General features: G+C 37.3%; 1 protein-coding gene across 19 annotated transcripts in view; it reads left to right on the forward strand.

The window, feature by feature from the left end:
* Positions 1-511: 511 nt before the first annotated feature.
* ERCC6L2 (ERCC excision repair 6 like 2) overlaps positions 512-27,681 on the forward strand; it is a 176,592-nt gene continuing 149,422 nt past the window's right edge. For 10 of the 19 annotated variants that reach the window (XM_081522967.1, XM_081522959.1, XM_081522951.1 and 7 more), the window contains exons 1-2: positions 11,969-12,395; positions 17,923-18,347. In XM_081522967.1, the coding sequence (XP_081379093.1) occupies positions 12,314-12,395; positions 17,923-18,347 (507 nt within the window). In that variant the 5' untranslated portion in view covers positions 11,969-12,313. Of the gene's footprint in view, positions 553-11,968; positions 12,396-17,922; positions 18,348-27,681 lie in introns of those variants that run through there. The other 9 variants (XM_081523013.1, XM_081522925.1, XM_081523030.1 and 6 more) reach the window with 3 other exon arrangements.

A 27,681-nucleotide genomic window follows, 5' to 3' on the forward strand; every position in this document is an offset into this window, starting at 1 on the left:
TGCTCTCCCCAGCAGTCTCTACTCTTCATCACACACACACATTTTCTTTTCTAAGGCATTGAACTTTAAACAAAGTTCTATCTAGTCAAAGCTATGGTTTTACCAGCAGTCATATTTGGATGTGAGAGTTGGACTATAAAGAAAGCTGAGCACTGAAGAATTGATGCTTTTGAACTGTGGTGTTGGAGAAGGCTCTTGAGAGTCCCTTGGACTGCAGAGAGATCCAATTGATTATCCTAAAGGAAATCAGTCCTGAATGTTGGTTGGAAGGACTGATGCTGAAGCTGAAACTCCAATACTTTGGCCAGCTGATGTGAAGAACTGACTCATTTGAAAAGATCCTGATGCTGGGAAAGATTGAGGGTGGGAGGAGAAGGGGACGACAGAGGATGAGATAGTTGGATGGCATCACCGACATGATGGACATGAGTTTGAGGAAGCTCTGGGAGTTGGTGATGGACAGGGAAGCCTGGTGTGCTGCAGTCTTTGCTCTATGAGGTCACAAAGAGTTGGATACAACTGAGCGACTGAACTGAACTGAGCAGCTTTTGTGTGAGTGTAATTCTTTTTACATATAACATCATCTGCAAACAGATAATTTTACTTTTCTTTCCAAGTTGAATGTCTTTTATTTCTTTTTCTTGCCTAATTACTCTGACTAGAGCTTCTATTAGTATTTTGAATAGAAGTGGTGAAAGTCTGCATCCTCACCTTGATCCTAATCTTCAAGGAAAAATGTTCAGTCTTTTACCACTGAGTGTGATGTGAACTATAGGCTTTCCATATATGTTTATTATGTTGAAGTAATTTTCCTTCTATTCTAGCTTGTTGAGTATTTTATCATGAAAGGATATCAAATAACTTTCTGCACTGAGTTGATCATGTGCGTTTTTATCCTTCATTTTATTCATGTGGCATATTACATTAATCAAATTTTGTATGTTGAATCATCTTTGCATTCCAGGAATAAATTTTATTTATCATGGTGTAAATTCTTTTAAATGCTGCTACATTCCATTTGCTAGTATTTTGTTGATTTTTGCATCAGTGTTCATAGGGATTTGGCATATAATTTTTTCTCATAATGTCTTTACCTGGCTTTGGTATTAAGGTATGCTGGCCTCAAATAAATTCAAATAAACTAGGAAGTGTTCTTTCCTCTTCAACTTTTAATAGAAGTTTGAGAAGTATTGTTATTGGCTCCTCTTTAAATGTTTGACAGAATTCAAAAATGAAACACTCGGGTCCAGGTTTTCTCTGTTGGCAGATTTTTTATTACTGATTCAATCTCATTACTGGTTATAGGTCTACTTAGATTTTCTATTCCTCTGGGATTTAGTTTTGGTTAGTTTTATGTTTCTAGGATATTTGTCCATTTTATCTGTGTTACCCAATTTTTTGGCATACAATTGTTCATTGTATTCTCATAATCCTTTTGATTTCTGTAAAAAATATGGTAGTGTCCCTGCTTATTTTAGTAATTTTGAATCTTCTTTTTTCTTAGTCCATCTAGCTAATGGTCTGTCAGTTTTGTTACTCTTTTCTAAAAATTCATGTTTTTAAATTGATTTTCTCTATTGTTTTTCTATTTTGTATTTCATTTGTCTCTGCTCTTATTTTTATTATTTCCTTCTGCTAGCTTTCAGTTTAGGTTTTTCTTTCTCTAGTTCCTTATGAGTTCCCCTGGTGGTTCAGATGGTGAAGAATCCGCCTGCAATGCATGAGACTTGCGTTTGATTCCCGGGTTGGGAAGACCCCCTGGAGAAGGGAATGGCAACTCAATCCAGTATTCTTGCCTAGAGAATCCCCATGGACAGAGGAGCCTCACGGGTTACAGTCCATGGGGCTGCAAGGAGTCGGACATGACTGGGTGACTTTCAGTTTCACTGTACTTTCTCTAATTCCTTAAATTGTAAAGTTGTTGATTTGGGAGCATTTTTCTTTTTAAATTTCCTGCTTAGCACTGCTTCTGCTTTATCTCATAAGTTTTGGTACATCATGTTTTTGTTTTCATTAGTCTCTAAGCATTTTCTAATTTACCTTGTTTTTCTTCTTTGTGCTATAGTTGCTTAAGAGTGTATTGTTTAATTTCCACAATTGTGTGAATTTTCCAGTTTTACTTTTGTTTTTATTTTCTAATTTCATCCCATTGTAGTCAGAGAAGATACTTTTTACTTTGTATGTTTTGTGAATTTTCCAGTTTTACTTTTGTTTTTATTTTCTAATTTCATCCCATTGTAGTCAGAGAAGATACTTTTTACTTTGTATGTTTTGTATATTTTTAAATCTGTAAGACTTGATTTCTGGTCTAAAATGTGGTCTATCCTGGAAAATGTCTCATCTGCACTTGAGAAGAATATGTGTGCTATTGCTGTTGGGTAGACTGTTCTGTAAGTGTCAAACACGACTTAGGAACTGAACAAGATTGTTCTGTATATCTATTAGATCTAGTTGGTTTATTGTATTAAATTCTCTATTTCTTTACTTATCTCCTGTCTCATTCTATCTATTATTGGAGTATTGAAGTCTCCAAATATTATTATGGAATTATTTTTCCCTTCAATTGTCAGCTTTTGCTTCAGATTTTGCTAGTGTGTCATTAGGTGTAAAAAGGGCTTCCCTGGTGGCTCAGCTGGTAAAGAATCTGCCTGCAATGCAGGAGACCCTGGTTTGATTCTTGGGTTGGGAAGATCTGGAGAAGGGGTAGGCTACTCACTCCAGTATTCTTGGGCTTCCCTGGTGGTTCAGATGGTAAGGAAACCTGCAATGTGGGAGACTGGGGTTCGATCCCTGGATTGGGAAGATCCCCTGGAGGTGCATAAATGTTTATAATTGTTATATATCTTCTTCCCGTGTGTGCATGCATGCATACTGAGTCACTTCTGCCATGTCCAACTCTTTGTGACCCTATGGATTATAGCCTGCCAGGCTCCTCTGTCCATGGGATTCTCAGGTGAGACTACTGGAGTGGGTTGCCATTCCCTTCTTCAGGGGATCTTCCTCTCATATAATGTCCTTCCTTGTCACTTATAATTTAACTTGATTTAAACTGTACCTTGCCTGATACTAGCATAGCTTCCCCCAATCTCTTTTGTTTACTCTTTGCATGAAATGTCTTTTTCCTTTCTTTCCTTTTTAACTGTTTGTGTCTTTGGATTTCATATGAGTCTCTTGTAGACAGCATGTAGTTGATTCATGTGGTTTTCTCCATTCTGTCAATCTCTTTCTCCAATTTTGACTGGAGAATTTTAACCCATTTACATTTAAAGCAATTACTGACAAGAAAGGACTTTTTTTATCGTGCTATTTGTTTTCTATATGCTCTATAGGTATTTTGTCCTTCATTTCCTGCATTACTATCTTCTTTTGTGTTTTAATGATTTTTTTCTAGTGAAATGTTTAAATTTCTTTCTCATTTTTTTTTTTTTTTGGTGTATATTCTACAGCTATTTTCTTTGTGGTTACCATGGGAATTACGTTTAACATCCTAATGTTATAAATGAATACTGGATTGGGTTGCCATTTCCTTTTCCATGAGATATATCCAACCCAGGGATTGAACCCAGGTCTCCTGTATTGGCAGGTGGATTCTTGACTGCTGAACCACCAGGGAAGCCCCCAGTCTCTTTGGTACAACTATGCCTTTTATTATTTCTGTGGCTGATTTCTTTGTCCTTACGGCTTTTCACATTAAAGTTTATACTGTCTGATGTTAATATTTTGAGTTACTCTAATTTTTTTCCTTTGTGTGTGTGTGATCAGTTGTGTCCAACTCTTTGCCACCCCATGGATTGTAGCCCATCAGGCTGCTCTGTCCATGGAATTTTTCAAGCCACGAATATTGGAGTGAGTTGCCACTTCCTACTCCAGGGGATCTATCCAACCCAGGGATTAACCTGCCTCTCTTGCATCTCCTACACTGGCAGGTGGATTCTTTACTGCTGAGCCACCAGGGAAGCCCTGTATTATCTGATATTAATATTCTGAGCTTTTCTGATAGTTTTTCCCACTTTTCTATTTTCCTATTCTATGACTCAGATGGTAAAGAATCTGTGTGCAATACAGGAGACCCAGGTTTGATCTGGGTTTGACCCAGGTTTGACCCAGGTTTTTATATCTTAAGATTACATTATTATCATTACTATGGTTTTACACAGTAAATGGTTGTTTGCTAATTTTGTTAGGCTAATCATTCTTCTTATATTTCAGATGTTTTCTGAGTTCAAAATCCTTAAAAAGTTTTTGTAGTGAGAGTCCACTGCTTCTATGCTTTTGTCTGAAAATATTCTTATTTTGCTCTCATTATAGTGTAGCAGACTATAAAATTCTAGGTTGAAAGTTATTTTCTCTTTGTACTATTCCACTGTCTCCTTTACTCTTCTCCTTACCACAGAGAAGTCTATTGCTATCAGTTAAATTGTCATTCTTTTCTATGTAGGTAATCTGTCTTTTCTAATGGCTACTTTCAAGATTCTTTGTTACTGTCTTCTGTAATTTTACTTCAATGTGTCTAACTTTTTGCATATATATTTTTATATTGCACTCAATTCATGTGCTTCCTGAATCTGAGGACTTTAGCTATCATTTCTTTGAAAATTTTTATTCTTCAATCTCACCTTTCAATACTTCTGAAAATCCAATTCTAACCTTCATTTTTCTTAAGCTTCCGTTTATACTTTACATCTACATGACATTTTGTCCTGCATTTGGTGTCATTTCTTTAGATCTTACAGTTCATGAATTTTCTATTATGGCTTTTTTCTTTTTTTGGATATGTCCACTCTGTTTTTTAAAATTTTTATTTCAAAATATTTTTGAAGTATATTTGATTTAAAATGTTTCAGGTGAAAAGCGAAGTGATTCAGGTCAAATTCTTTCCTATTGTAGACTATTATAAGATACTGAATATAGTGCCCTGTGCTATATGGTATATTATGGTGTGTTTAACCTGATATTTAACTTACTGATGAGTTTTTAATGTCAATAACTACAATTTTCACTTCCAAAAGTTCTAGTCCTCTAAAAAATGTACTTGCTGTTTTTTGACACTATCTTTTTTCTTTCTCATATTTTCAGTTTCATTTTTTAAAATATCAGTAAATATTTCATCTATACACACCTATACTTTTTTGCAATACTTCTAATAACTGAAATTACTAAGGGTCTATCTTTGTTGTATGTTTTTCCTACTGAATTTTGCCCACAGAAGTTCATTTCCGTGATTTCAGTTTGGGGATTATGAACTGTTTTATAGGACTTTATCTGTGAGAATTTTGAGATTTAAAATGTTTTCTTTGAGAGAGGATATGCTATTTTCTTTCTACCAACCTGGGTGTAATTAACCTGGCACTACATTATGCTATTACTGCAGCTTGGGGTTTCCTAGATCATGCAGATTATGTGAATTCAAATCATAATCCATTTGGGGGATGATTGTGGTTTCAAAATGTCAGAGGACACACACACACACACCTGTGTGGAGTCTGTGCCAAAAAAAAACAATATCTTTTTCATCCTCCCTGATTTTTGCTCTCCAGTTTTCTTCTACTCCACTATTTTTTTGAGGATGTTACCTTTCAAGGTTTCAGATTTCAAATGAGAGTTTCAGTTCCATTTGGGGGACCTTGTCTTCTGTTAAAACTCAGACTTTTTGGTAACTGAGATGGGTGAATGCCTCCATGACAACAGTGGCATAAGTGCCAGCTTAACAAGCTGGTTTTCACCTCCCACCTTACTTTTGGCCTATGAGTATTTTACATATTTTTTGCAGGTCAGCTATCCATTTTGAGTATTTTTATAAAGTTATTTCAACCTGCCTGAAGTTCCCCGTTTTTTGTTGTAGATTTGTTAGGCTTACTATGTGACATGTAATATAAAACATTACATGAAATTTCATCACAGGATTTAATTTTTCAAATCTAAAAATATCTTCTGTGAAATATTTTTATATACTTATTATACTGGAATAAATATCAGGAATCATATTCTCATCCTGATTTTGTTATTTCTATTTGTGACCTGGAACAAATAATCTAACATTTCTTAAAAGTATTTTGTCTTTAAATTAAAGTGGAGGATCATGGAATCCCTAAAATTTCTTTGAGTTCTAAAATTTAATCACTCTATGAAGTAAAAACAGCATTGGTGAAGGTTCAAGAGGTTATACTCATCACCTTCTTAACACTTACCCTCCATTCACTATGTATCTTTCATTATACCTGATTTAAGTATCAAACTGTCCTTCTGTTGACCCAAGTTTTTGTTTTGTCTTTTAATGATAGTATATAAAAAAAAAGACCTATCACATAAAATTTAACTTCTTCATCCATTTTAAAGTGTACAATCCGTGTTAAGTACAGTCATACTGTTGCATAACACTGACTTGTAAACTTAAAGGTTTAGGTTACTTAATGGCAATTTCCAATGCTGTAAAGCAAGGTCTGATGCTGTAAAGAGCAATATTGCGTAGGAACCTGGAATGTTAGGTCCATGAATCAGGGCAAATTGGAAGTGATCAAACAGGAGATGGCAAGAGTGAATGTGGACATTTTAGGAATCAGTGAACTAAAATGGACTGCAATGGGTGAATTTAACTCATATGACGATTATATCTACTACTGTGGGCAAAAATCCCTTAGGAGAAATGAAGTAGCCATCATAGTCAACAAAAGAGTCCAAAATGCAGTACTTGGCAGCAGTCTCAAAAACGACAGAATGATCTCTGTTCGTTTCCAAGGCAAACCATTCAATATCATGGTAATCCATGTCTATGCCCTGACCAGTAATGCCAAAGAAGCTGAAGTTGAATGGTTCTACGAAGACCTACAAGACCTTCTAGAATTAACACCCCCAAAAGATGTCCTTTTCATTATAGGGGACTGGAATGCAAAAGTAGGAAGTCAAGAAACACCTGGAGTAACAGGCAAATTTGGCCTTGGAGTACAGAATGAAGCAGGGCAAAGGCTAATAGAGTTCGGCCAAGAGAACGCACTGGTCATAGCAAACACCCTCTTCCATCAACACAAGAGAAGACTCTACACAAGGACATCACCAGATGGTCAACACTGAAATCAGATTGATTGTATTCTTTGCAGCCAAAGGTGGAGAAGCTCTATACAGCCAGCAAAAACAAGACCGAGAGCGGACTGTGGCTCAGATCATGAACTCCTTATTGCCAAATTCAGACTGAAATTGAAGAAAGTGGGGAAAACCTCTAGACCATTCAGGTATGACCTAAATCAAATCCCTTATGATTATACAATGGCAGTGAGAAACAGATTTAAGGGACTAGATCTGATAGACAGAGTGCCAGATGAACTATGGACGGAGGTTCGTGACATTGTACAGGAGATAGGGAGCAAGACCATCTCCAAGAAAAAGAAATGCAAAAAAGCAACATGGCTGTCTGATGAGGCCTTACAAATAGCAGTGAAAAGAAGAGAAGCCAAAAGCAAAGGAGAAAAGGAGAGATATATCCATCTGAATGTAGAGTTCCAAAGAATAGCAAGGAGAGATAAGAAAGCTTTCCTCAGTGATCAGTGCAAAGAAATAGAGGAAAACAATAGAATGGGAAAGACTAGAGATATCTTCAAGAAAATTAGAGATACCAAGGGAACATTTCATGCAAAGATGGGCTCAATAAAGGACAGAAATGGCATGGATCTAAGAGAAGCAGAAGATATTAAGAAGAGGTGGCAACAATACACAGAAGAACTGTACAAAAAAGATCTTCACGACCCAGATAATCACGATGGTGTGATCACTCGCCTAGAGCCAGACATCCTGGAATGTGAAGTCAAGTGGGCCTTAGGAAGCATCTCTATGAATAAAGCTAGTGGAGGTGATGCAATTCCAGTTGAGCTATTTCAAATCCTAAAAGAGGATGCTGTGAAAGTGCTGCACTCAATATGCCAGCAAATTTGGAAAACTCAGCAGTGGCCACAGGACTGGAAAAGGTCAGTTTTCATTCCAATCCCAAAGAAAGGCAATGCCAAAGAATACTCAAACTACCACACAATTGCACTCATCTCACACGCTAGTAAGGTAATTAATGCTCTAAATTCTTCAAGCCAGGCTTCAGCAATACATGAACCGTGAACTTTCAGATGTTCAAGCTGGTTTTAGAAAAGGCAGAGGAACCAGAAATCAAATTGCCAACATCTGCTGGATCATCGAAAAAGCAAGAGAGTTCCAGAAAAACATCTACTTCTGCTTTATTGACTATGCCAAAGCCTTTGACTGTGTGGATCACAATAAACTGTGGAAAATTCTGAAAGAGATGGGAATACCAGATCACCTGACCTGCCTCTTGAGATACCTGTATGCAGGTCAGGAAGCAACAGTTAGAACTGGACATGGAACAACAGACTGGTTCTAAATAAGAAAAGGAGTACGTCAAGGCTGTATATTGTCACCCTGCTTATTTAACTTATACGCAGAGTACATCATGAGAAATGTTGGACTGGATGAAGCACAAGCTGGAATCAAGATTTCTGGGAGAAATATCAATAACCTCAGATATGCAGATGACACCACCCTTATGGCAGAAAGTGAAGAAGAACTAAAGAGCCTCTTGATGAAAGTGAAAGAGGAGAGTGAAAAATTTGGCTTAAACCTCAACATTCAAAAAACAACGATCATGGCATCTGGTCCTGTCACTTCATGGCAAATAGATGGAGAAACAGTGGAAATAGTGGCAGACTTTATTTTTTTGGGCTCCAAAATCACTGCAGATGGTGACTGTGGCCTTGAAATTAAAAGATGCTTACTCCTTGGAAGGAAGCTTATGACCTACCTAGACAGTATATTAAAAAGCAGAGACATTACTTTGCCAACAAAGGTCCATCTAGTCAAGGGTATGGTTTTTCCAGCAGTCATGTATGGATGTGAGAGTTGGACTATAAAGAAAGCTGAGTGCTGAAGAACTGATGCTTTTGAACTGTGCTGTTGGAAAAGTCTTTGAGAGTCTCTTGGATAGCAAGGAAATCCAACCAGTCCATCCTAAAGGAAATCAGTCCTGAATGTTCATTGGAAGGACTGATGTTGAAGCTGAAACTCCAATACTTCGGCCACCTGATGCAAAGAGCTGACTCATTTGACAAGACCCTGATGCTGGGAAAGATTGACGAAAGGAGGACAAGGGGACGGCAGAAGATAAGATGGTTGGATGGCATCACCGATTCAATGCACAGGAGTTTGAGTAAACTCTGGGAGTTGGTGATGGACAGGGAGGCCTGGCGTGTTGCAGTCCATGGCGTTGCAAAGAGTTGTACACAACTGAGCAGTTGAACTGACTGACTTATTGGCAAAGAAGGACACATCTATTTCTACCATCTCTACTTTGCCATCAGCTCTTCTTCCTTTTTTCCCTTTGATAAAATGACTGGAAAATTGTTATCAGAGGAGTAATGCTACTATGTAAAATCAACTAACTAAAACTCTTGAGACTCAATTTCTTGCATTGTCTTATATTTTCATAGTGCTATGGTCTCAATGTGTGTCCCCTCAAAATTCATATGTTGAAATTCTAATGCCCAATGTGAGGTCTTTGGGAGATGAGTAGGTCATGAGATGGAGTCCTCATTAATAGGATTAGTGTTCTCTAAAAAGCAATACCACAGAGCTCTCTAGTCCATTCCACCACATGAGGACACAGCAAGAAGGGGCCAGCTATGAAATGAAAGGGGGCCTTCACCAGAATGGAACCATGCTGACACCTTGATCTTGGACTTCCCAGCCTCCAGAACTGTGAGAAATAAATGTCTGCTGTTTATAAGCTATCTAGTCTATAGAATTTTGTCATAGCAACCAAAATGGACTAAAACATATACCTATTTTTTTCTTGAGCCTTTTTGCTGGATTAACTCACAATTTGGAGGTCACAATTTTGACTTATGCAGTGGGAACATAAAGAAAGACTAATTTTTTGTAAAACATTAAAAGGTTTAATTATCTTTCTCAAGGTTCTCTTTGATAATTAAGTAATAGTCTTTTGAAATGTCTATGCCACCATCATCTGTGTTTTTTCTGTTTTTGTAGTTTTTAGATGCTTAATTTTGTTAGATACTACTTTGCCAAGAGTTTTGCATGTGATGTAGCTATCCAATATCATTTATACTGACTTCAGGAATTCCTGAATATTTTGCAAGTCTTTCAATTTCACTTTGCATTGTACTATTACAGTGTTGGATGTTTACAATATTAGCACCTAGACAAAGACATCACTGTAACGGGCTGAGACAAACACTATTGTTAAATGGGGGAAGGGATGTTTGAGGATGTCTACTTTTGTGAGGCATCTAATTCACTAAAACATATTTTTATGTCCTGATTATTTCTACTTCACCATGTATCACAACAATGGTGGTGAGATTAAATAAGAAATACTCAGAAATTGAGGTTCTCTCTGCTTCCACTGGTGAGGGACAGGGAGGCCTGGCATACTACAGTCCATGGGGTTGCAAAGACCCGGACATGACTGGGAGACTGAACAACAAAAACAACTACTTTTGTTAGTCACAAGAGTATTCCATCAACCAGATGATCCCTTTCATTTAAATCAATATTTATTTCTAAAATTTTTGTTATATCAGTGGACCTCTGGAAAAATATGACATTACATAACTAGTCATTTCAGTGGAGGGAAAAAATCAAATGTCTTCTCTAATAGTTGTAGGACAAAAAAATAAGCTAGATTGGAATTTCCAATTACTATTGATTTTAGGGACAAAATTTACAGAATTTAAGTAAAAGAGATATATTTCATCAAGTCCAAGAAAATTTTTTTTCTACATTTTAAAATTTCTAATATCAAGATGCATGTAATGAAAGTAAAGTTTTGTTCAGTTGTACCTAGAAAATATGCCTTACAATCTGTGGTGTTTAAGTTAGAATCTAGTCTAAAATTACAATCTAAGTAATAATGCATTATCAACTATTGGCCAAAATATTAAACTGAAGCAATTGCTATGCAGAATACAACTTTCAAGTGGACGAATTCCATTGATAACAACAGTATATTGCAATACTATTCCTTACCAAATTCTTACTATGAGTAGTTATTGTTTTAGGTGTTGTATTTGTTTTATTTAATTCTTACAATAATCCTTTTTAGGTAGATCACTATTATGAGTCTGTCATGGGTGAGGACTTTGAAGCAGTGAGGATAAATGTCTAATCTCTGAACCATGTGTGAAGGTCAACATGTATCACATAGTTAATGGATGAATTAGATGTTTCTCTTCAATACAAAATTTCTACCTGCTGGTAAACAGAAACAAGTGCTATCCTAGATGAAGCATTTTATGAAAACATGCTAATTTCTAGTATCTGTCAAAAATAGATATCTATTTGCAGAGGAAATAGCCATAGTTTTCCTCATTAAGACGCTAGGGTAGGCAGAATAATGATCTCCAAAGATGTTCATATCTTAATCCTTATAACCCATGAATATGTTATTTTATACGGCAAAGGGATCTTACTGATGTGCTTGAGGGTATAGATCTTGATAAGGGAAAAGCATCCCGGATTACTGGAGGACCCAATTTTATCATGTGAGCCCTTAAAACCAAATAATCTTTCCCAGCTGCACTTACAGGGAGACGTGACTATGGATCTGGAGGAGGACGTGGCAACCCACTCCAATATTCTTGCCTGGAGAGTCCCATGGACAAAGCAGCATGCGGACGATGGGCTCCTGCTAGGCCGTCACCTTTCTTACCCGTCCTTAAAAGACCCTCAGCAGGTCCACACCCACGGCCACCTTCCAGCCTCTCTCTGCAGCCACAACAGCCGCACAGGGAAGGCAAGCGATACCAAACCCCGCGCTACTAGCAACTATCGCGGATCTTTGTGTGGCACGCTTTCTAGAGGAAAGACGGCCGGAAGGTCGCTCCGCCCACGTAAGTCAAGATTTTGTTATCGTGAGAGCCCGAGGACTGTACAGGAGCCAGTTCTCGCGGGATTTTCCGAGTTCAGGTTGGAAGCTACGCTGGGCTGCAGAGGGAGGCCCAACAGTGAGAGGGAGGGTAAAGGGTCGAGTAGCCAGCCTGTTGTCTTCCCCGGCCGGCGGAGCTCCAGGCTGGTAGGTGAGCGCTGCCTTGCCAGCTTCCATAGCGTCCTCCGGCTCTGCCGCTGTTGCAGAGGCCACCGTCCCTTCTCCCTGGACCCCATCAGGCTCCACCTTTGCTCCCTCCGTGCCGTGACGTCGAGCTCCAGGGGAGGGCGATGTACGGAGGGTGGCGGAAGGTGGAGTTTGCCACCCTCCGCCTGCCCGCCTCGTCCTGGCGGTCCTCTGCCGCCTGTGGGGTGTTAAATGCAGCCTGGCTGCCAAGCCCTTCCCCCTGGCCAGATGGATCAGTCTGCCCCGAAGCCCCGCGCGGAAACCAACAGCAAAGGTATAAGCTCCGAGCTCGCCTCTCTGCCCAGACACCTGTCTTGACTGTGTAGGATTGGACCTGTTCATGCCAGTTCCCTTGGGGTTGGGGTTTTACCCTGTGACCTCTGTGAGTGACAGCTGGAGATAGCGTACCCCCTCTAGAGCTGGGACTAGTTCTTTGTGATTCAGTGTTGAGAAATTCGGAAGTCAGACTGCCCTTGGATCTGGTGCTGGCTCTGACAGTCATTTGCTGAGCAACTCTGGGTAGTTTGCTCATCTGTAAAATTTGAGATCGTTGCTGATTCAGTTCTTTTGACTATTAATTGAGATGGTGTCATGCAAAGCACTTAACGTGACCCAGTGTCTGGCTCATAGTAAACACTAAGTAAATGTTTGGTATTTTTATAATCTATTGTATGCCTCCGCCCTTAGTGAATGGCAGGTTCATTATTAAGTAGGTGAATATAGATTGAGATTAGTTCAGTTTATTACACAAAGAGCTTTATATGTGATGTATTGAGTCTGGGTCACCTTTAATGGGTCACTAAGAGTGGTTTAGGGAGAACATGGTTATTTGCCACAAGTCATCTGGGATGTCCTCTTGCCCCCAAATTAATAGTTTTCATTATTAATAGTGATATAACAAAAACTTACAGATATTGAATGCTTGTTCTGTGCCTAGAAATATGCTGATTGTTTACATGTTTTCTTTTGAGGAAGATATTGATCTGATTAAATAGATGAGGAATATAGAACCAAAGTTCAGAGACGTAAGTAACAAGCCTCAGCTCTGAAGACTAGAAATTGATGACACTATCACTCAGGGACCACAAATATAAATACCTTTAGAAACCTGGCAGGTAAAATAAGTAGATGAAGCTGCTGAGTGGAGATTATAGTAACTAGGATGTTCATATCTCACTTAAAAGGGGGCCGGGCTACTCATACTTCGGCCCCCTAATGTGAAGAACTGACTCATTGGAAAAGACCCTGATGCTGGGAAAGGTGGAGGGAAGGAGGAAAAGGGGATGACAGAGGATGAGATGGTTGGATGGCATCACTGACTTGATGGACATAAGTTTGAGCAAGCTCCGGAAGTTGGTGATGGACAGGGAAGCCTGGCGTGCTACAGTCCATGGGGTCACAAAGAGTCAGACACAACTGAGCAACTGAATTGAACTGAGGGCTACTCAGTTCCAAGGAATTGTTCATTCATGTGTGTACTGGTACAGCATGGTAGCTACAAGTTCAGATAGCTTGATTCACATCCAGGCTCTGACACTTTCTAGCTGTGTGACTGTGGTTAACCTTTATCTATTTCACCATTTATAAAAGGGAACTAATAATAGTATTTACATGAAGTAATGAATGGGTTGTTGTAAGGCTTAAATGAACTACTATTTATAAATTGCATGCGTGTCACACATAAACCTCAAAATGTTAGCTCTATATAAATATTTGTTAGTCTCACAAATATTTGAGTTTCAAACATTGTCCTCAGTGTCCAGAATATGGCAGTGAACACAAATTGTCTCTACTCTGGGGAACTTAAGGATATAACCAATAACATATGTCAGTTTTTTCTGTGAAAATGGAATCAAGCAGGGTAAAGGAAGAGAGAGTGGCAGGGAGTGCTATGTTAGATTGAGTGATCAGAGAAGATACCTCTGAGGAGATGCCATTTGAGCAGAACCTGCAGCCATGAAATTAAAAGACGCTTACTCCTTGGAAGGAAGGTTATGGCCAACCTAGAGAGCATATTTAAAAGCAGAGACATTAGTTTGCCAACAAAAGTCCGTCTAGTCAAGGCTATGGTTTTTCTAGTGGTCGTGTATGGATGTGAGAGTTGGACGGTGAAGAAAGCTGAGTGCCGCAGAACTGATGCTTTTGAATTGTGGTGTTGGAGAAGACTCTTGAGAGTCCCTTGGACTGCAAGGAGATCCAGTCAATCCATCCTAAAGGAGATCAGTCCTGGGTGTTCATTGAAAGGACTGATGTTGAAGCTGAAACTCCAATACTTTGGCCACCTCATGCGAAGAGTTGACTCATTGGAAAAGACCCTAATGCTGGGTAGGATTGGGGGCAGGAGGAGAAGGGGACGACAGAGGATGAGATGGTTGGATGGCATCACCGACTTGATGGACATGGGTTTGGGTAGACTCCGGGAGTTGGTGATGGACAGAGAGGCCTGGCGTGCTGCAATTCATGGGGTCGCAAAGAGTCGGACACGACTGAGCGACTGAACTGAACTGAACTGAAGATGGGAGTAATCTTGTCATGGTTGAAGAACAGCTAGAAGGCAAGTTTGGGATGAAATCAGGAGAGAGGGAGGAAATGAAGTTAAAGAGGACACAGGGACCAGATCGTAAGGACCCTTACCCCCCATTCAGTCCAAAAGGAAATCGTCCTAATTTAAACTATTTGTTCTGGACTTTGAATGCTGAGAGATACTGCCCTAGATCAAACTTAACTGAATCTCTTTAGTTCTAGAAGTTACCCAAACTCAGAAACCAAATATTAATAGATTTCTATAGATTGTTGTGTGAAGCCCATGAGGTTTTCGCACCTGCTATATGTACACCCCTGACTGACATTCTTTTCTTAGATTTCCTTCCTTTTTAAACTGTTTCTTTAGTCCCTCTTTCTTATAGCACTCTTAAAGCAACAATTTCACATGTGTGAACTTTTTAGTATTTGTCTCTCTCACTAGATATCAAGGTTCTATGAGATTCGGAATGTGTTTTTGTTAATATAGTCAGCACATTTATTGAGTGCCTACTGTGTGCTGGCCCTGGGGATAAAATTTTGAACAATACAGACATTTTCTTGGAAAAGATACTGTTCTCTAGTGAGAGAGGCAGATTTTTAAAAAGTAAACATGATAATTAAACATTGTGATATGTGCTGAACAGACAGTAAAAGAGGTACAGAATAGTGGGGTTCCCTACAGAATAGTGGGGTACTTTAAGGTGATCAGAAACAAAATCTGTGAGGCGATGACATAACAATAAGTGAGAGAAGATCTGCCTAATATGCTTGAGTCAAGGGGAATATTGATAGATTTTAAGTTGGAGAGGTAAGTAGGGGAAAATGATACAGGGTCACGTAGACCATAGTAAGGAGTTTGGAGTTTATTCTTTTTGCAGTGGGTAATTATTAAAAGATTTTAAATGAAAGATTTACTAATAAATATTTTTAAGTAGTCGATATTGCAGCTATGTGGAAAATGGATTGTCAAGGGGAGATAATGTCAGTGGAGAGAATGGGTAGAGAATGGAGTCTATAGCAGTAATTTAGGAGAAAGCCAGACGTTGCACATTACAGTCAGGACCAAATTCAGCCTGACACTTTTTTTTTTCTGGATAAAGTTTTATTGGAGCATAGCCATATCCATTTGATTATGTGTCTGTAGCTACTTTTGTGTTACAAAGGCAAGTGACAGTATAACCTGCAAAATCTAAAATAATAAATAGCTAAAATCTGACTTTACAGAAAAAGTTTGCCAATAGTTATTTTGAAGAGTTGGTGGCATGGAGGAAAGTGATGCTTTTTTTTTTTGAAGTAGAACCACCAGAACATTCTGATGGATTGAATGTAGGGAGTAATATCAAAAGAGGAATAAGGACTGACTAAAGGTTTTCTACCTTGAAAAGTGGACTAGACAGTGATTCCTTTTAATGAAATTGAGAAAGACTAGTTTCGAGCAAGGTTTAATGACTATCATTTTTGACATTGTTCTTCATTTTTATACTCATAGTGTGGTACAGTAGCTGGCGAATAACTGGTATTAAATCATATACATTGATAATAAGTTAATGAATTAAAGCTCTAAAAAATTACAAGGCATATGCTGGATAGGCAGACAAATCATATGAAACAAGTAATGTGTTAAGACTTACCTTAAGGCTTAACATAGGTTTTAAGGTTCAAACAGTACTGTTATGAAAATAGGGCCCATTGACTTATCTCTGTATAGTGAATCAGAGAGTTATTTTCACATTAGAACATTTTTAGAAGAGCATAATAATTCTCAAACAGTTTGAAAGCAAAATTAGAGTGGGAGAACAGATTTTTTTTCGCTGTGCTTCTGATTGTTATATAAAAACAACTTTATCAAAGTTAGAATAAAGGTTTTACTTTTGAGGAACAACTGGTGAGGAATAGCATAATGAACTATTCTTACTGAAGAGAATATAGACATACTAGTTATAATCATGAATGTTATAAAAGCCTAATTTAGAATCATTAGAAAGACCCTGGGAAACTACCATATGATCTCTGTGAGAAATATGTGAAAAAAATAATTCCTAGTATTCTTACAGTTGTAGCCATACAATTCCTCTGGAATTCTTGTTATATGAAATTCCATTAGGAAAATTATTTTTACTTAATTTTCTCTATTTGGTACCTTTTAATTGTACCAATATTATACTCTGTAGAGGCTTCCCTCCCCACTCCATAGTACTGTATTTTCTGAATACAAAATAAAATAGCTATACAGTTAAGCACAGAATGAATTCATACATAGAGAGAAGTCAGACTTTTCAAAGAATAATGAAATGATAGCAGAAAGAGATCTTAGAGTTCATCTCGTTTTGTTTTTTTTCTCTTTTTTTTTTTAATAAATTTATTTATTTTAGTTGGGGGCTAATTACTTTACAATATTGTAGTGGTTTTTGCCATACATTGACATGAATCAGCCATGGGTTTACATGTGTTCCCCATCCTGAACCCCCCTCCCACCTCCCTTCCCATCCCATCCCTCTGGGTCATCCCATTGCCCCAGCCTTGAGCGTTTGTCTCATGCATCAAACCTGGAATGGTGTTCTGTTTCACATATGATAATATACATGTTTCAATGCTATTAAGAACCTCAGCTTTTCAAAACCTTGAGTGAAAAAGCTGTGACAAAGCTGGTACATGTCACTCTGCTGTTGAACTGGAGATTCCCTTGATTAGTTGTATACAAATTCAAGGAACGTTTTAGAAACAGCAGTATAGACATTGAGAAGAAATAGCTTTGTTCAGAAAAAGGAGATGGAATAACTAAAAAAGCAGCCAGAAGAATCACAAAAATATAGCTGTTCAGAAGATTTTAGCTTACCTATTACCAAGTCCTGTTCACAGTTATTCTGCCATATTATGAATGTTATACATAACATTCATGAGTCATCATGAATATTTAACTAAGTAGTTCTTAATCCTGGCTGTGCATCAGAATCACCTTTTGAATTCAACGATAATAACCAACCACAATAATAAAACCAAATGCCCATGACCCATATCCACCTAATCAGAATAAATAGATTAAGCATGTATGGGGAGATTATGACACATAGTCTGGGTGAGAAAAACTGGAAATAAATTATATACCCTTTATTATGATAATATACTTTAGGAAAATATCTATAAGTAAATTTGTCTTGTTTCAGATTTTGGGAAGGGTATTTATGTGAGGAATATTTTTTTTCTCATAGAAGTGGATAAATGAGGTGTACTTCAAAAGTTAAGATTTGGAAAGTTTATTTTCTCTTTTATTATTATAGATATTTGGCATCCAGGAGAAAGATGTCTTGCCCCTTCTCCAGATAATGAAAAACTTTGTGAAGCAAGCATAAAATCTATCACAGTGGATGAAAATGGGAAGTCATTTGCAGTCATCTTATATTCAGATTTTCAAGAAAGGAGAGTACCTCTTAAAAGACTTCAAGAAGTAAAGTCTGTTAAAGATTGCTCCAGGAATTTTATATTTGATGATGAAGATTTGGAAAAACCTTATTTCCCAGACCGAAAATTTCCATCATCAGCTGTTCCTTTTCAATTATCTGAAAATGGAGACTCTATTCCTTATACTATCAATAGGTATTTAAGAGACTACCAAAGGGAGGGAGCCCAGTTTCTCTATGGACACTTCATCCAAGGAAGAGGGTGTATTCTTGGTGATGACATGGGACTTGGAAAAACTGTACAGGTATTTACTTACTTTATAATTAAAATTTAATAAAGTCCATATTGTATCATGTGTGTTACATACATGAATGGATACCATCTGCAAATTTCTGTTTGTATCCCAGAACTTATTATAATTATTTTGTGTGTGTGTTTGTCTCACACAGTACTTAAGGATGGTGTTTAGTCATTTTTTTACCCTCAATACTTATTTAGTACTATGAAATACGTTATTTAAAGTAATGTTTTAGTATAATTTGACTTGTTTTTACTTTTGATAATGTTAATACTAAGATAATAGTTATATTTAGAGTAATTTAACTTTCTTAATGATACCTTATGGAAGGAAAGTATTCTGACATTTGTTAAGCTACACAGCATGGTTAAATTTTCTGCAAGCCTTTTGTACCTATTGTTTGGAGTTTATCATAGCAGAAGTTTCTTAGTCTAGGATCTCTGCACCACTAGGAGTTCAGTTGGTGGACTTTAGAGAGGCCTCTTGTTTCTCTAAAATGTGTGCCAGAATTAGAACATGTATATACTTTTCTTCAGATAGGCTTATGTTAGGTATCTATTGCTGTATAACAAATTATTCCAAGATGTATAACAAATTATTCCAAGATATAGCAGCTTGAAACAGTACACATTTATCATGTTACAGTTCTGTGGATCAGGAATCTGGGTATCATTTAGCTGGGTCTTCTGCCTGAGTTTCTCTTAAGGCTACAGTTATTTCAAAGTTAGACTAGGGAGGATTCACTTCCAATCTCGTGTGGTTGTTGAACGGTTCAGTTCCTTGTGTGTTGTTACACTGAGGTCACTGTTTCTACATGAACTATTAACAGCCCTCCCTTGGTTGCTTGCCACCTGAGCTATAGTGGGCATGAAATATAGTTGTGGATATCAAGAGGTGGGAATTTTTGGGAGCCTTGTCAGAAGCTGTATACCACAAAAGTTTGTAATTCAGGAAGATTAGAGCTCTGAATCTAGGCTTTATACTAAACAATCACTCTGAATTTTCAGGAGTGTTTGTCTAGTGTGTGATTAAGTCCTTTTGTGTTTCCTTCTTTACAACTGAATTTAAGCTATTTTATTCTTCATGACACTTCCATTGTTAGTGGAGTTCAGAGGTAAGTGAAAAATTAAATTCACTTTTATTTTCAAATTAACATTTGAAAATAGCCAAATAATGGCTATGTTTAAAGTTCTAGTGTAAAAAGTTAGGGCAAAATTAAGTCTCTCAGTAATCATAGTGTATTACTTTTAGCCATACTCTATTTTCCTTTAATCTCAGGCAATGCACTTAGTTTGAGACTTGCACATTGAGGGTGTTAAGTAATTGCTTGTGGAATAAATGAATTTACTTTCTCAGGAGAATAGGTTCAAAGAATAAAGAAAAGAGCCTTTGGGAAACCACCAGCTGTGACTGAGATATGCAGATAACTACCAGAGGAAAATAAATAATAAAGCCCTCTGTGACTGTCTTTACATATACTTTTACTGTTTTTCCCATGCTAGAATGTTCTTTCCAACATGATTTTGACTAGTCAATGCCTGATCATCTTCAGTATCAGAAACATGAGATGCTACATCTGCTATGTGAAAATGGTATTATGCCTTCGAGCAGCAGAGGAAAGATAACATTTTTCAAACTGTAAAAATTGTCTTTGAATCTTTGATTTTATATTTATTGATATTATAAAAAACGTCATTACTATACATTTTTAAAATATAGGTATGGGAAACCTCAACCCTGAGACAAATGGTGGGATTGCTGATAATTACAGCTTTCTTTGGTTATTATCAATACCATTTTTTGCATAATATTATCTTTAGTTGATTCAAAAGCTGTGCAAAAATTTAAAACTTCTTTAGATCACAAGTCATGTTGTTCCCTCAGGAATATAGTAATGAAGAAAATAATCATATTTTCTTTATTTTCATTCATGGAGAAAATGCCATAATACCCAATGTGAAAGGTTAATTAACCTCCAGAGCCACAAAGCTTTTAAAGCAGAAACAAAAATAGCCTAGCATTTTGAAGGTAAATTGCTTTTCTCCTTTCGGCATGTATTAATAGTCTAGATTTTAGGAGTAGAACTTTGTAAGGATAAATGGGCTATGTTGCCTTTCAAAATAACACATTGTTGTTTCTGCTGTTGTTTAAACCTAGCAAAAACCATCATACTTTGTGAAGTATGATTCCAAAATATTCTCTTACTTTTTTATCTCCCAGGAAGATGAAAAATAAGGAATGTAGGCTTTTAAAAAAATTATATAAGAAATAGACAATTTTTGCTATGCCTTCTGTTGGTCTGAGAGAATGTTTGTTGCCTTATTACCCCATCTCTGATTTATGCTGTGTATCATGAGTGTGTGTGAGAAATAATAAACTATAAAAAACGTTTGCCTGACAGAGTTTCAGAGGAATGTCTGTAAAAACAAAGCTTTTCCAGAGTGATGCATCATTTCTGAAATGCAGTTTTTGGCCTTTTTCTGTTCTGTAGGTGGCTGATTAAATAGTTTTTTGCTCTTTTCATCTTTAACCATAACTTTAGAACTACTGTATTCCACATTAAAGCAGATTCTCTTTTTTTTTCAGATTAGTTTTGTAAACCAGCATTGTAAATATGTTGTTCACGTTCTGTGAATTAAGGTTTTGATAGACCTCTCCTGTGCTAGTATGAGTGATAGAGAGGACTAGATCTACACAAAATTATGTATTCCCTTTGCCTTCTTGGAGTTGTGACCAAATGACAAAGCTTCCCAGTTTCCTATTCCCAGCCCCAAATGACTGGTTTCCCAGTTCCTCTTTCTTCTCTTGGGCTTGTCAACAAAGATGAGGGTCGAAGTAACTAGTGCTGTTTACACTCCTGGTACATAAACTCCACCTGTGCTGTTCTTTACATTCTCCCTCTGTCTATCTGCTTTTTGGATGTCGACACATTACTGCTACATTACCTTAAAATAATGAGGTAAGAAGTTTGTCAGTGATTTTATGATAACTCCTCTAGGTAGTGTGTATTCTCAAATAAATTCAAATTTATTTTCATTTCAAGTCACTTTTTGGGGGTAGGTGACTAATCTGTTAGGAAGGAGTGTGGATTATTTAAAAGGGATGCAAAGATTTTTCTTTAAAAATTTTAATATATTTAGTGAATTAAGTATGGGAATTCCCTGTGGTTAGAATTCCATGCTTTCACTGCCAAGAGCCTGGGTTTGATCTCTGGTCAGAGAACTAAGATCCCATAAGTAGTGTGGCATGTCCAATAAATAAATTAAAGGGATGTAGAGATTTTTCTTTAAAATCACTAATGTATTTAGTGAATTAAGTAAAGCTAATCCGTAATTAGAGCTTACAAATCTAATCACTTTTATGGAACTTCTTTTAAAGATGAGATCTTTCAATAAAATAGACATTTTATATATCTTTGTTTCATGGAATTTGACAAGTTAGAGCTAATACTTTATATCATTTTTAGATGAGCAGATTGAATTATGAATTATCATAGTTAGAAATATATTGGAATACCTCAGAGATATTGTGGGTTCATTTCCAGACCACTGCAGTAAAGTGACATCATTATAAGGCAAATCACAAGAATTTTTTGGTTTCCTAGTATACGTGAAAGTTATATTTACACTATGTTATAGTCTATTAAGCATGCAATGAATAGCACTGTGTCTAAAAAATGATGTATATACCTTAATTAAAAAAATATTCTGCCACTGCTTTTGTTGTTGTTCAGTGGCTAAGTCGTGGCTGACTCTTTGTGACCCCACAGACTGCAGCAGGCCAGGCTTCCTTGTCCTTCACTATCTCCTAGAGTTTGCTCAAACTCATGTCCGTTGAGTTGGTGATGCCATCCAACTATTTCATCCTCTGTCACCCCCTTCTCCTCCTGTCCTGAATCTTTCCCAGCATCAGGGTCTTTCCCAGTGAATCACCTCTTTGCATCAGGTGGCCGCACTGTTGGAGCTTCAGCCTCAATCCTGGTGAATATTCAGGACTCATTTCCTTTAAGATCGACTGATTTGATCTCTTTGCAATCTAATGGACTCTCGAGAGTCTTCTCCAGCACCACAGTTCAAAAGCATCAATTCTTCGGTGCTCAGCCTTCTTTATGGTCCAACTCTCACATTCATACATGACTACTGGAAAAGCCATAGCTTTGACTATATAGACCTTTGTCGGCAAAGTAATGTCTCTGCTTTTTAATACGCTAAGTATGTCATAGCTTTCCTTCCAAGGAGCAAGCATCTTTTAATTTCATGGCTGCAGTCACCATCCACAGTGATTTTGGAGCCCAGGAAAAGAAAATCTGTCACTGTTTCCACTTCTTCCCCATCTGTTTGCCATGAAGAGATGGGACCTGATACCATGATCTTCATTTTCTGAATGTTGAATTTAAGCCAGCTTTTTCACTCTCCTCTTTCATCCTCATCAAGAGGCTCTTTAGTTCTTCTTCACTTTCTGCTTCTAGAGTGGTGTCATCTGTATATCTGAGGTTGATATTTCTCCTAGCAATTGTGATTCCAGCTTGTGATTCCAGCCTAGCATCCATTTAATGTTTTAAATCCTTGGCTGTCATTTCAACAATCTTCACAGTACCTTCCCCCAAATTAGATTCCATCTCAAGAAACTACTTTCTTTACATAAGTAATACGAAGCACCGCCTCATCCTTTGTGGTTTTCTCATGATATTGTAGTAATTCAGTCACAGCATCAGGCTCTAATTCTAGTTCTCTTGGTATTTCCACCATATCTGTAGTTACTTCCTCCACTGAAGTCTTGAACCATACAAGAGTCATCCATGAGGGTTGTAATCAACTTCTAAATTCCTGTTAATGTTGATATTTTGACCTCTTTCCATGAATCATGAATGTTCTTAATGGCATTCAGAATAATAAGACCTTTCCAGAAGGTTTTCAATTTACTTTGCCCAGATCCATCAGAGGACTCACTATCTATGGCAGCTATAGCCTTATGTAGTGTATTTCTTAAATAATAAGACTTGAAAATTGAAATGACTTCTGATCTATGGGCTGGAGAATGGATTTTGTGTTAGTGGATATAAAAGCAACACTGATTTTATTGTACATCTCCACTAGAACTCATGGGTTAACAAGTACATTGTCAATGAGCAGTAATATTTTGAAAGGAAACTTTTTTTTTCTGAGCGGTAGGTCTCAACAGTGGGCTTAAAATACTTAGTCAGCTATGTTGTGAACAGATATGGTGTCATCCAGGCTTTGTGGATTTTGAGGTGAAAGTCACATAACAAATTAACTATTTTAAATTATGCAGTTCAGTGGCATTTAGTGCATTCACGGTGTTGTGCAACCCCCATCTCTGGTTTCACAACTGTTTCATTTCCACAGAACAATACCCCATACATATTAAGTAATCACTTTTATTTTCCCTTTCCCACCATCCCTTGGCAACCGCTAACTGATCTTCTGCGTTCATAGATTTGCCTTTTCTGAATATTTCATATAAAGGAAATCATATAGTGGTGACCTTTTGTGTTTGGTGCTTTCACTTGTAATGTTTTCCAAGCTCATCCAAGTTATAGCATGTATCAGTACTTCATCCTTTTACGGCTGAATAACATTCAGTTGCCAGTACTCTTGCCTGGAAAATTCCATGGACGGAGGAGCCTGGTAGGCTACAGTCCGTAGGGTCGCTAAGAGTCGGACATAGCTGAGCGACTTCACTTTCACTTTTCCCTTTGATGCGCTGGAGAAGGAAATGGCAACCCACTCCAGTATACTTGCCTGGAGAATCCCAGGGACGGCGGAGCCTGGTGGGCTGCCGTCTATAGGGTTGCACAGAGTTGGACATGACTGAAGCGACTTAGCAGCAGCAGCAGCAACATTCAGTTGCATGTAAATAACAGTAATTCTGTTTATCCAATTATCCGTTGATGGACATTTGGGTTGTTTCCACCTTTTGACTATTATGATGGTATTATACACACTTGTGTATAAGTTTCTGTGTGGACATATACTTCCATTTCATTTATATGTGTGTGTGTGTGTATATATGTGTGTATATATATATGTATATATATATATGTATATGTGTATGTACATGTATATGTATATACACCTAGGAGTGGAATTACTGGATCAATGGTAATTCTATGTTTTATTTTTTGTGGAACTGTTTAATGATTTTCTATAATGACTGCACCATATTACATTTCTAGTAGCAATGTATGAGGTTTTATGTTTCTCCAATCCTTGTCAACATTGTTATTTTCTGTTTTCTTCATCATAGCCATCCTGTTGCATATGAAGTGGTACCTCACTGTGGTTTTGATTTGCATTTCTGAAATGATCATTGGTGTTGAACAACTTTTTTTGACTTTTGTATATATTCTTTGAGAATTGTGTATTCATGTTGCCATAGATTGAATTCATGTGTTGAAACTCTAATTCCCAACCTGATGGTATTTGAAGATGGGGCCTTTGGAAGGTAATTAGGTCATGACTCTGAAACGCTCGTGATGGGGTTAGTGGCTTTGTCAGAAGAGATACTAGGGAGTTTGTCCCCTCACTCTGCTTTCTGTCCTCTGAGAGTACAAGATGACTGCCATCTGCAAAACAGGAAGTGGGCTCTCACCAGACATCAGGTCTGCCAGCACCTTGATTTTGAAATCGTAGCCTCCAGAATTGAAAGTTTGTTGTTTAAGCTATCCAGTCTATGATAATTTGTTATAGCACTCCAGAGTGACTTAAGATACAAGTCCTTTGCCCATTTTTTTAGTTGAATTGGCTGTCCATATATGTATGTGTCTTGTTTCTAGTCTTTTTCTTCTGTATCATTGTTCAGTTTTGCTGTACTTATATTCAGTTTTGTGTTAAGCACTTTCTTGCTATCTCCTATTTTTATCCCTTTGCATTTCCATGTAAAGTTTTGATCAGTTGTCAAGTTCCATGAACAGATCTGTCTGGATTTTGATTAGGATTGTGGGGTTCAGTTACACTGAATTTATACAAGAGTTTGGGAAGAATTATCATAAAGTGATAGCTCCCTTATTTAGGTCTTTAATTTCTCTCAGCATTGTTTTATAGTTTTGTGTGTGAGCCTTACACATATTTTGTTAAATTTATTCTCATATTTTTGATACTATTGTAAGTGGATTTTTTTCCATTTAACTTCAGATTTTTTGATTGGTAGGATATAAAATCATTTATTTTTGTATGTTCTGTATGTTGCTAAATTCTTCACTTATTAGTTCTAGTAGTTATTTTGTAGATGTTTTAGGATTATCTGTGTAAACAATTATGGCATCCACAAATAGAGTTTCAGTTCTTCTACTTTTATGCCTTTTCTTTCTTTCTTTTTTTTTTGCCTTATTTCACTGTCTAAGTATGATCTCAGTACATTTTGGACAGCAGTGGTGGGAGTGACAGAGCTTCTGGGATGGCTCAGTGGTAAAGAATCTGCCTGCAGTGCAGGAGATGCAGGAGACATGGGTTCAGCCTCTGGATCAAGAAGATCTCCTGGAGGAGGGCATGGCAACCCACTCCAGTATTCTTGCCTGAAGAATCCCATGGACGGAGGGCCCTGGCGGGTTACAGTCCACAGGGTTGCAAAGAGTGGGACCCAACTGAAATGACTGAGTGTGTGCACACATACACACACACGCACAACACAGTGGGAGTGACATCTTTATCTCATTCCTACTTTTTAGGGAGGAAGCATTTAATATCTTAGTAGTAAGTATATTAGCTGTAGGATTTTCTTAGTATCTTTTATCAGATTTAGGATGTTTCCTTCTAGTCCTTATTTCTGAGATTTTTAGAAACAATGTGTAGTGAATTCTATCAAACATTTTTTTGATATCTGTTGAGATAACCATATTTTTCCCCATTTATTAAGTTAATAAATTATTATATGGACTAATACGATTTGTTAGTTGGTTTTTAAATGTTAAACCAATTTCCTATTCCTGTGATAAACCCAGTTAGATCATGAGTTTTTTTTTATATTGCTGGATTCAGTTGCTTAATATTTGAATAATTTTTGCATTTATGTTTATTATGGATATTGATCTATAATTTTCTTTTCTTGCAGTGTGTTTATCTGGTTTTGGTATCTGGGTTACACGGGATTCCAAACAAAGTAGGAAGTGCTTCCTCTCTCTTTTCTAAAAACATTGTGTGTTTAAGTTATTTTATACTTAAATATTTTATGAAATTTACTATGAGATCTTAGACCTGGAGTTTTCTTTAAGATTTTTTTTTTGATGCTGAATTCAGTTACTTTTAAAGTAATTTTACGTTTTATTTATCTATTTATTTTTGTCTGCTCTCGGTCTTCATTGCTTTCTGAGGCTTTCTCTAGTTGCAGAGAGTGGGGGCTATTTTCTAGTTTCAGTGCATGGCCTTCTCGTTGCAGTGGCTTCTCTTGTTGTCGAGCACAGCCTCTAGGGTGTATAGACTTCAGTATATGCAGCACATGGGCTCAGGAGTGGTGGATCACAGGCTAAGTAGTTGTGATGCACAGGCTTAGTTGCCCCGTAGCATGTGGGATCTTCCCAGACTAGGGATCGAACCAACGTCCCCTGCATTGCAAGATGAATTCTTAACCACTGAACCACCAGGGAAGTCCTGAGTTCAGTTACTTTAATAGATATGTGACCATTCAGATTTTCTGTTTCTTGCTGTGTCAGTTTCGGTAAATCCTATTTTTCAAAGAATTTATCCATTTTATCTATGTCATCAAATTGATTGGCATAAAATACTTCTCCATATTCCTTTTTATTCTTTTAGTATTTGTGGGATATGAGTGATATCTCTCTGCATCTTAATGTGGACCTTTTGTATTCTATTTTATTCTTACTTAGCATAACTTGAGGCATATTGATTTTGTTGATCTCTTCAAAGAGTCAACTTTTAACTTTGTTAATTTTCTCTGTTGTTTGGTACTTCATTGATTTCTGCAATTATTTTGCAGTCATTTCTGCAGTTGGATGTACTATTGTATATAAATACCAATTAGCAGATCAAGATAAGTGATAATATTCAGATTTTCTATGTTTTTAGTACTAATAGGTGAATGCGTGCATGCTCAGTCACTTCAGTTGTATCTGACTCTTCATGAATCTATGGACTGTAGCCTGCCAGGCTCCTCTGTCCATGGGATTATTCAAGCAAGAATACTGGAGTGGGTGGTCATGCCCTGCTCCAGGAGATCTTCCCAGCCCAGGGATGAAGCCTGAACCCGTGTTTCCTGTGGCTCCTGCATTGCAGGTGGATTCCTCACCGCTGAGCCGCCAGAGAAGCCCTAATGGGTGAGGGTGGGAAGTGAAAATCTCCTGCTGGGATTGTGGGTTTGTCTCTTT

This window comes from Giraffa tippelskirchi, chromosome 1 (assembly GCF_054371585.1).
Source record: "Giraffa tippelskirchi isolate mGirTip1 chromosome 1, T2T-mGirTip1v1.2.pri, whole genome shotgun sequence".
Lineage (NCBI taxonomy): Eukaryota > Metazoa > Chordata > Mammalia > Artiodactyla > Giraffidae > Giraffa > Giraffa tippelskirchi.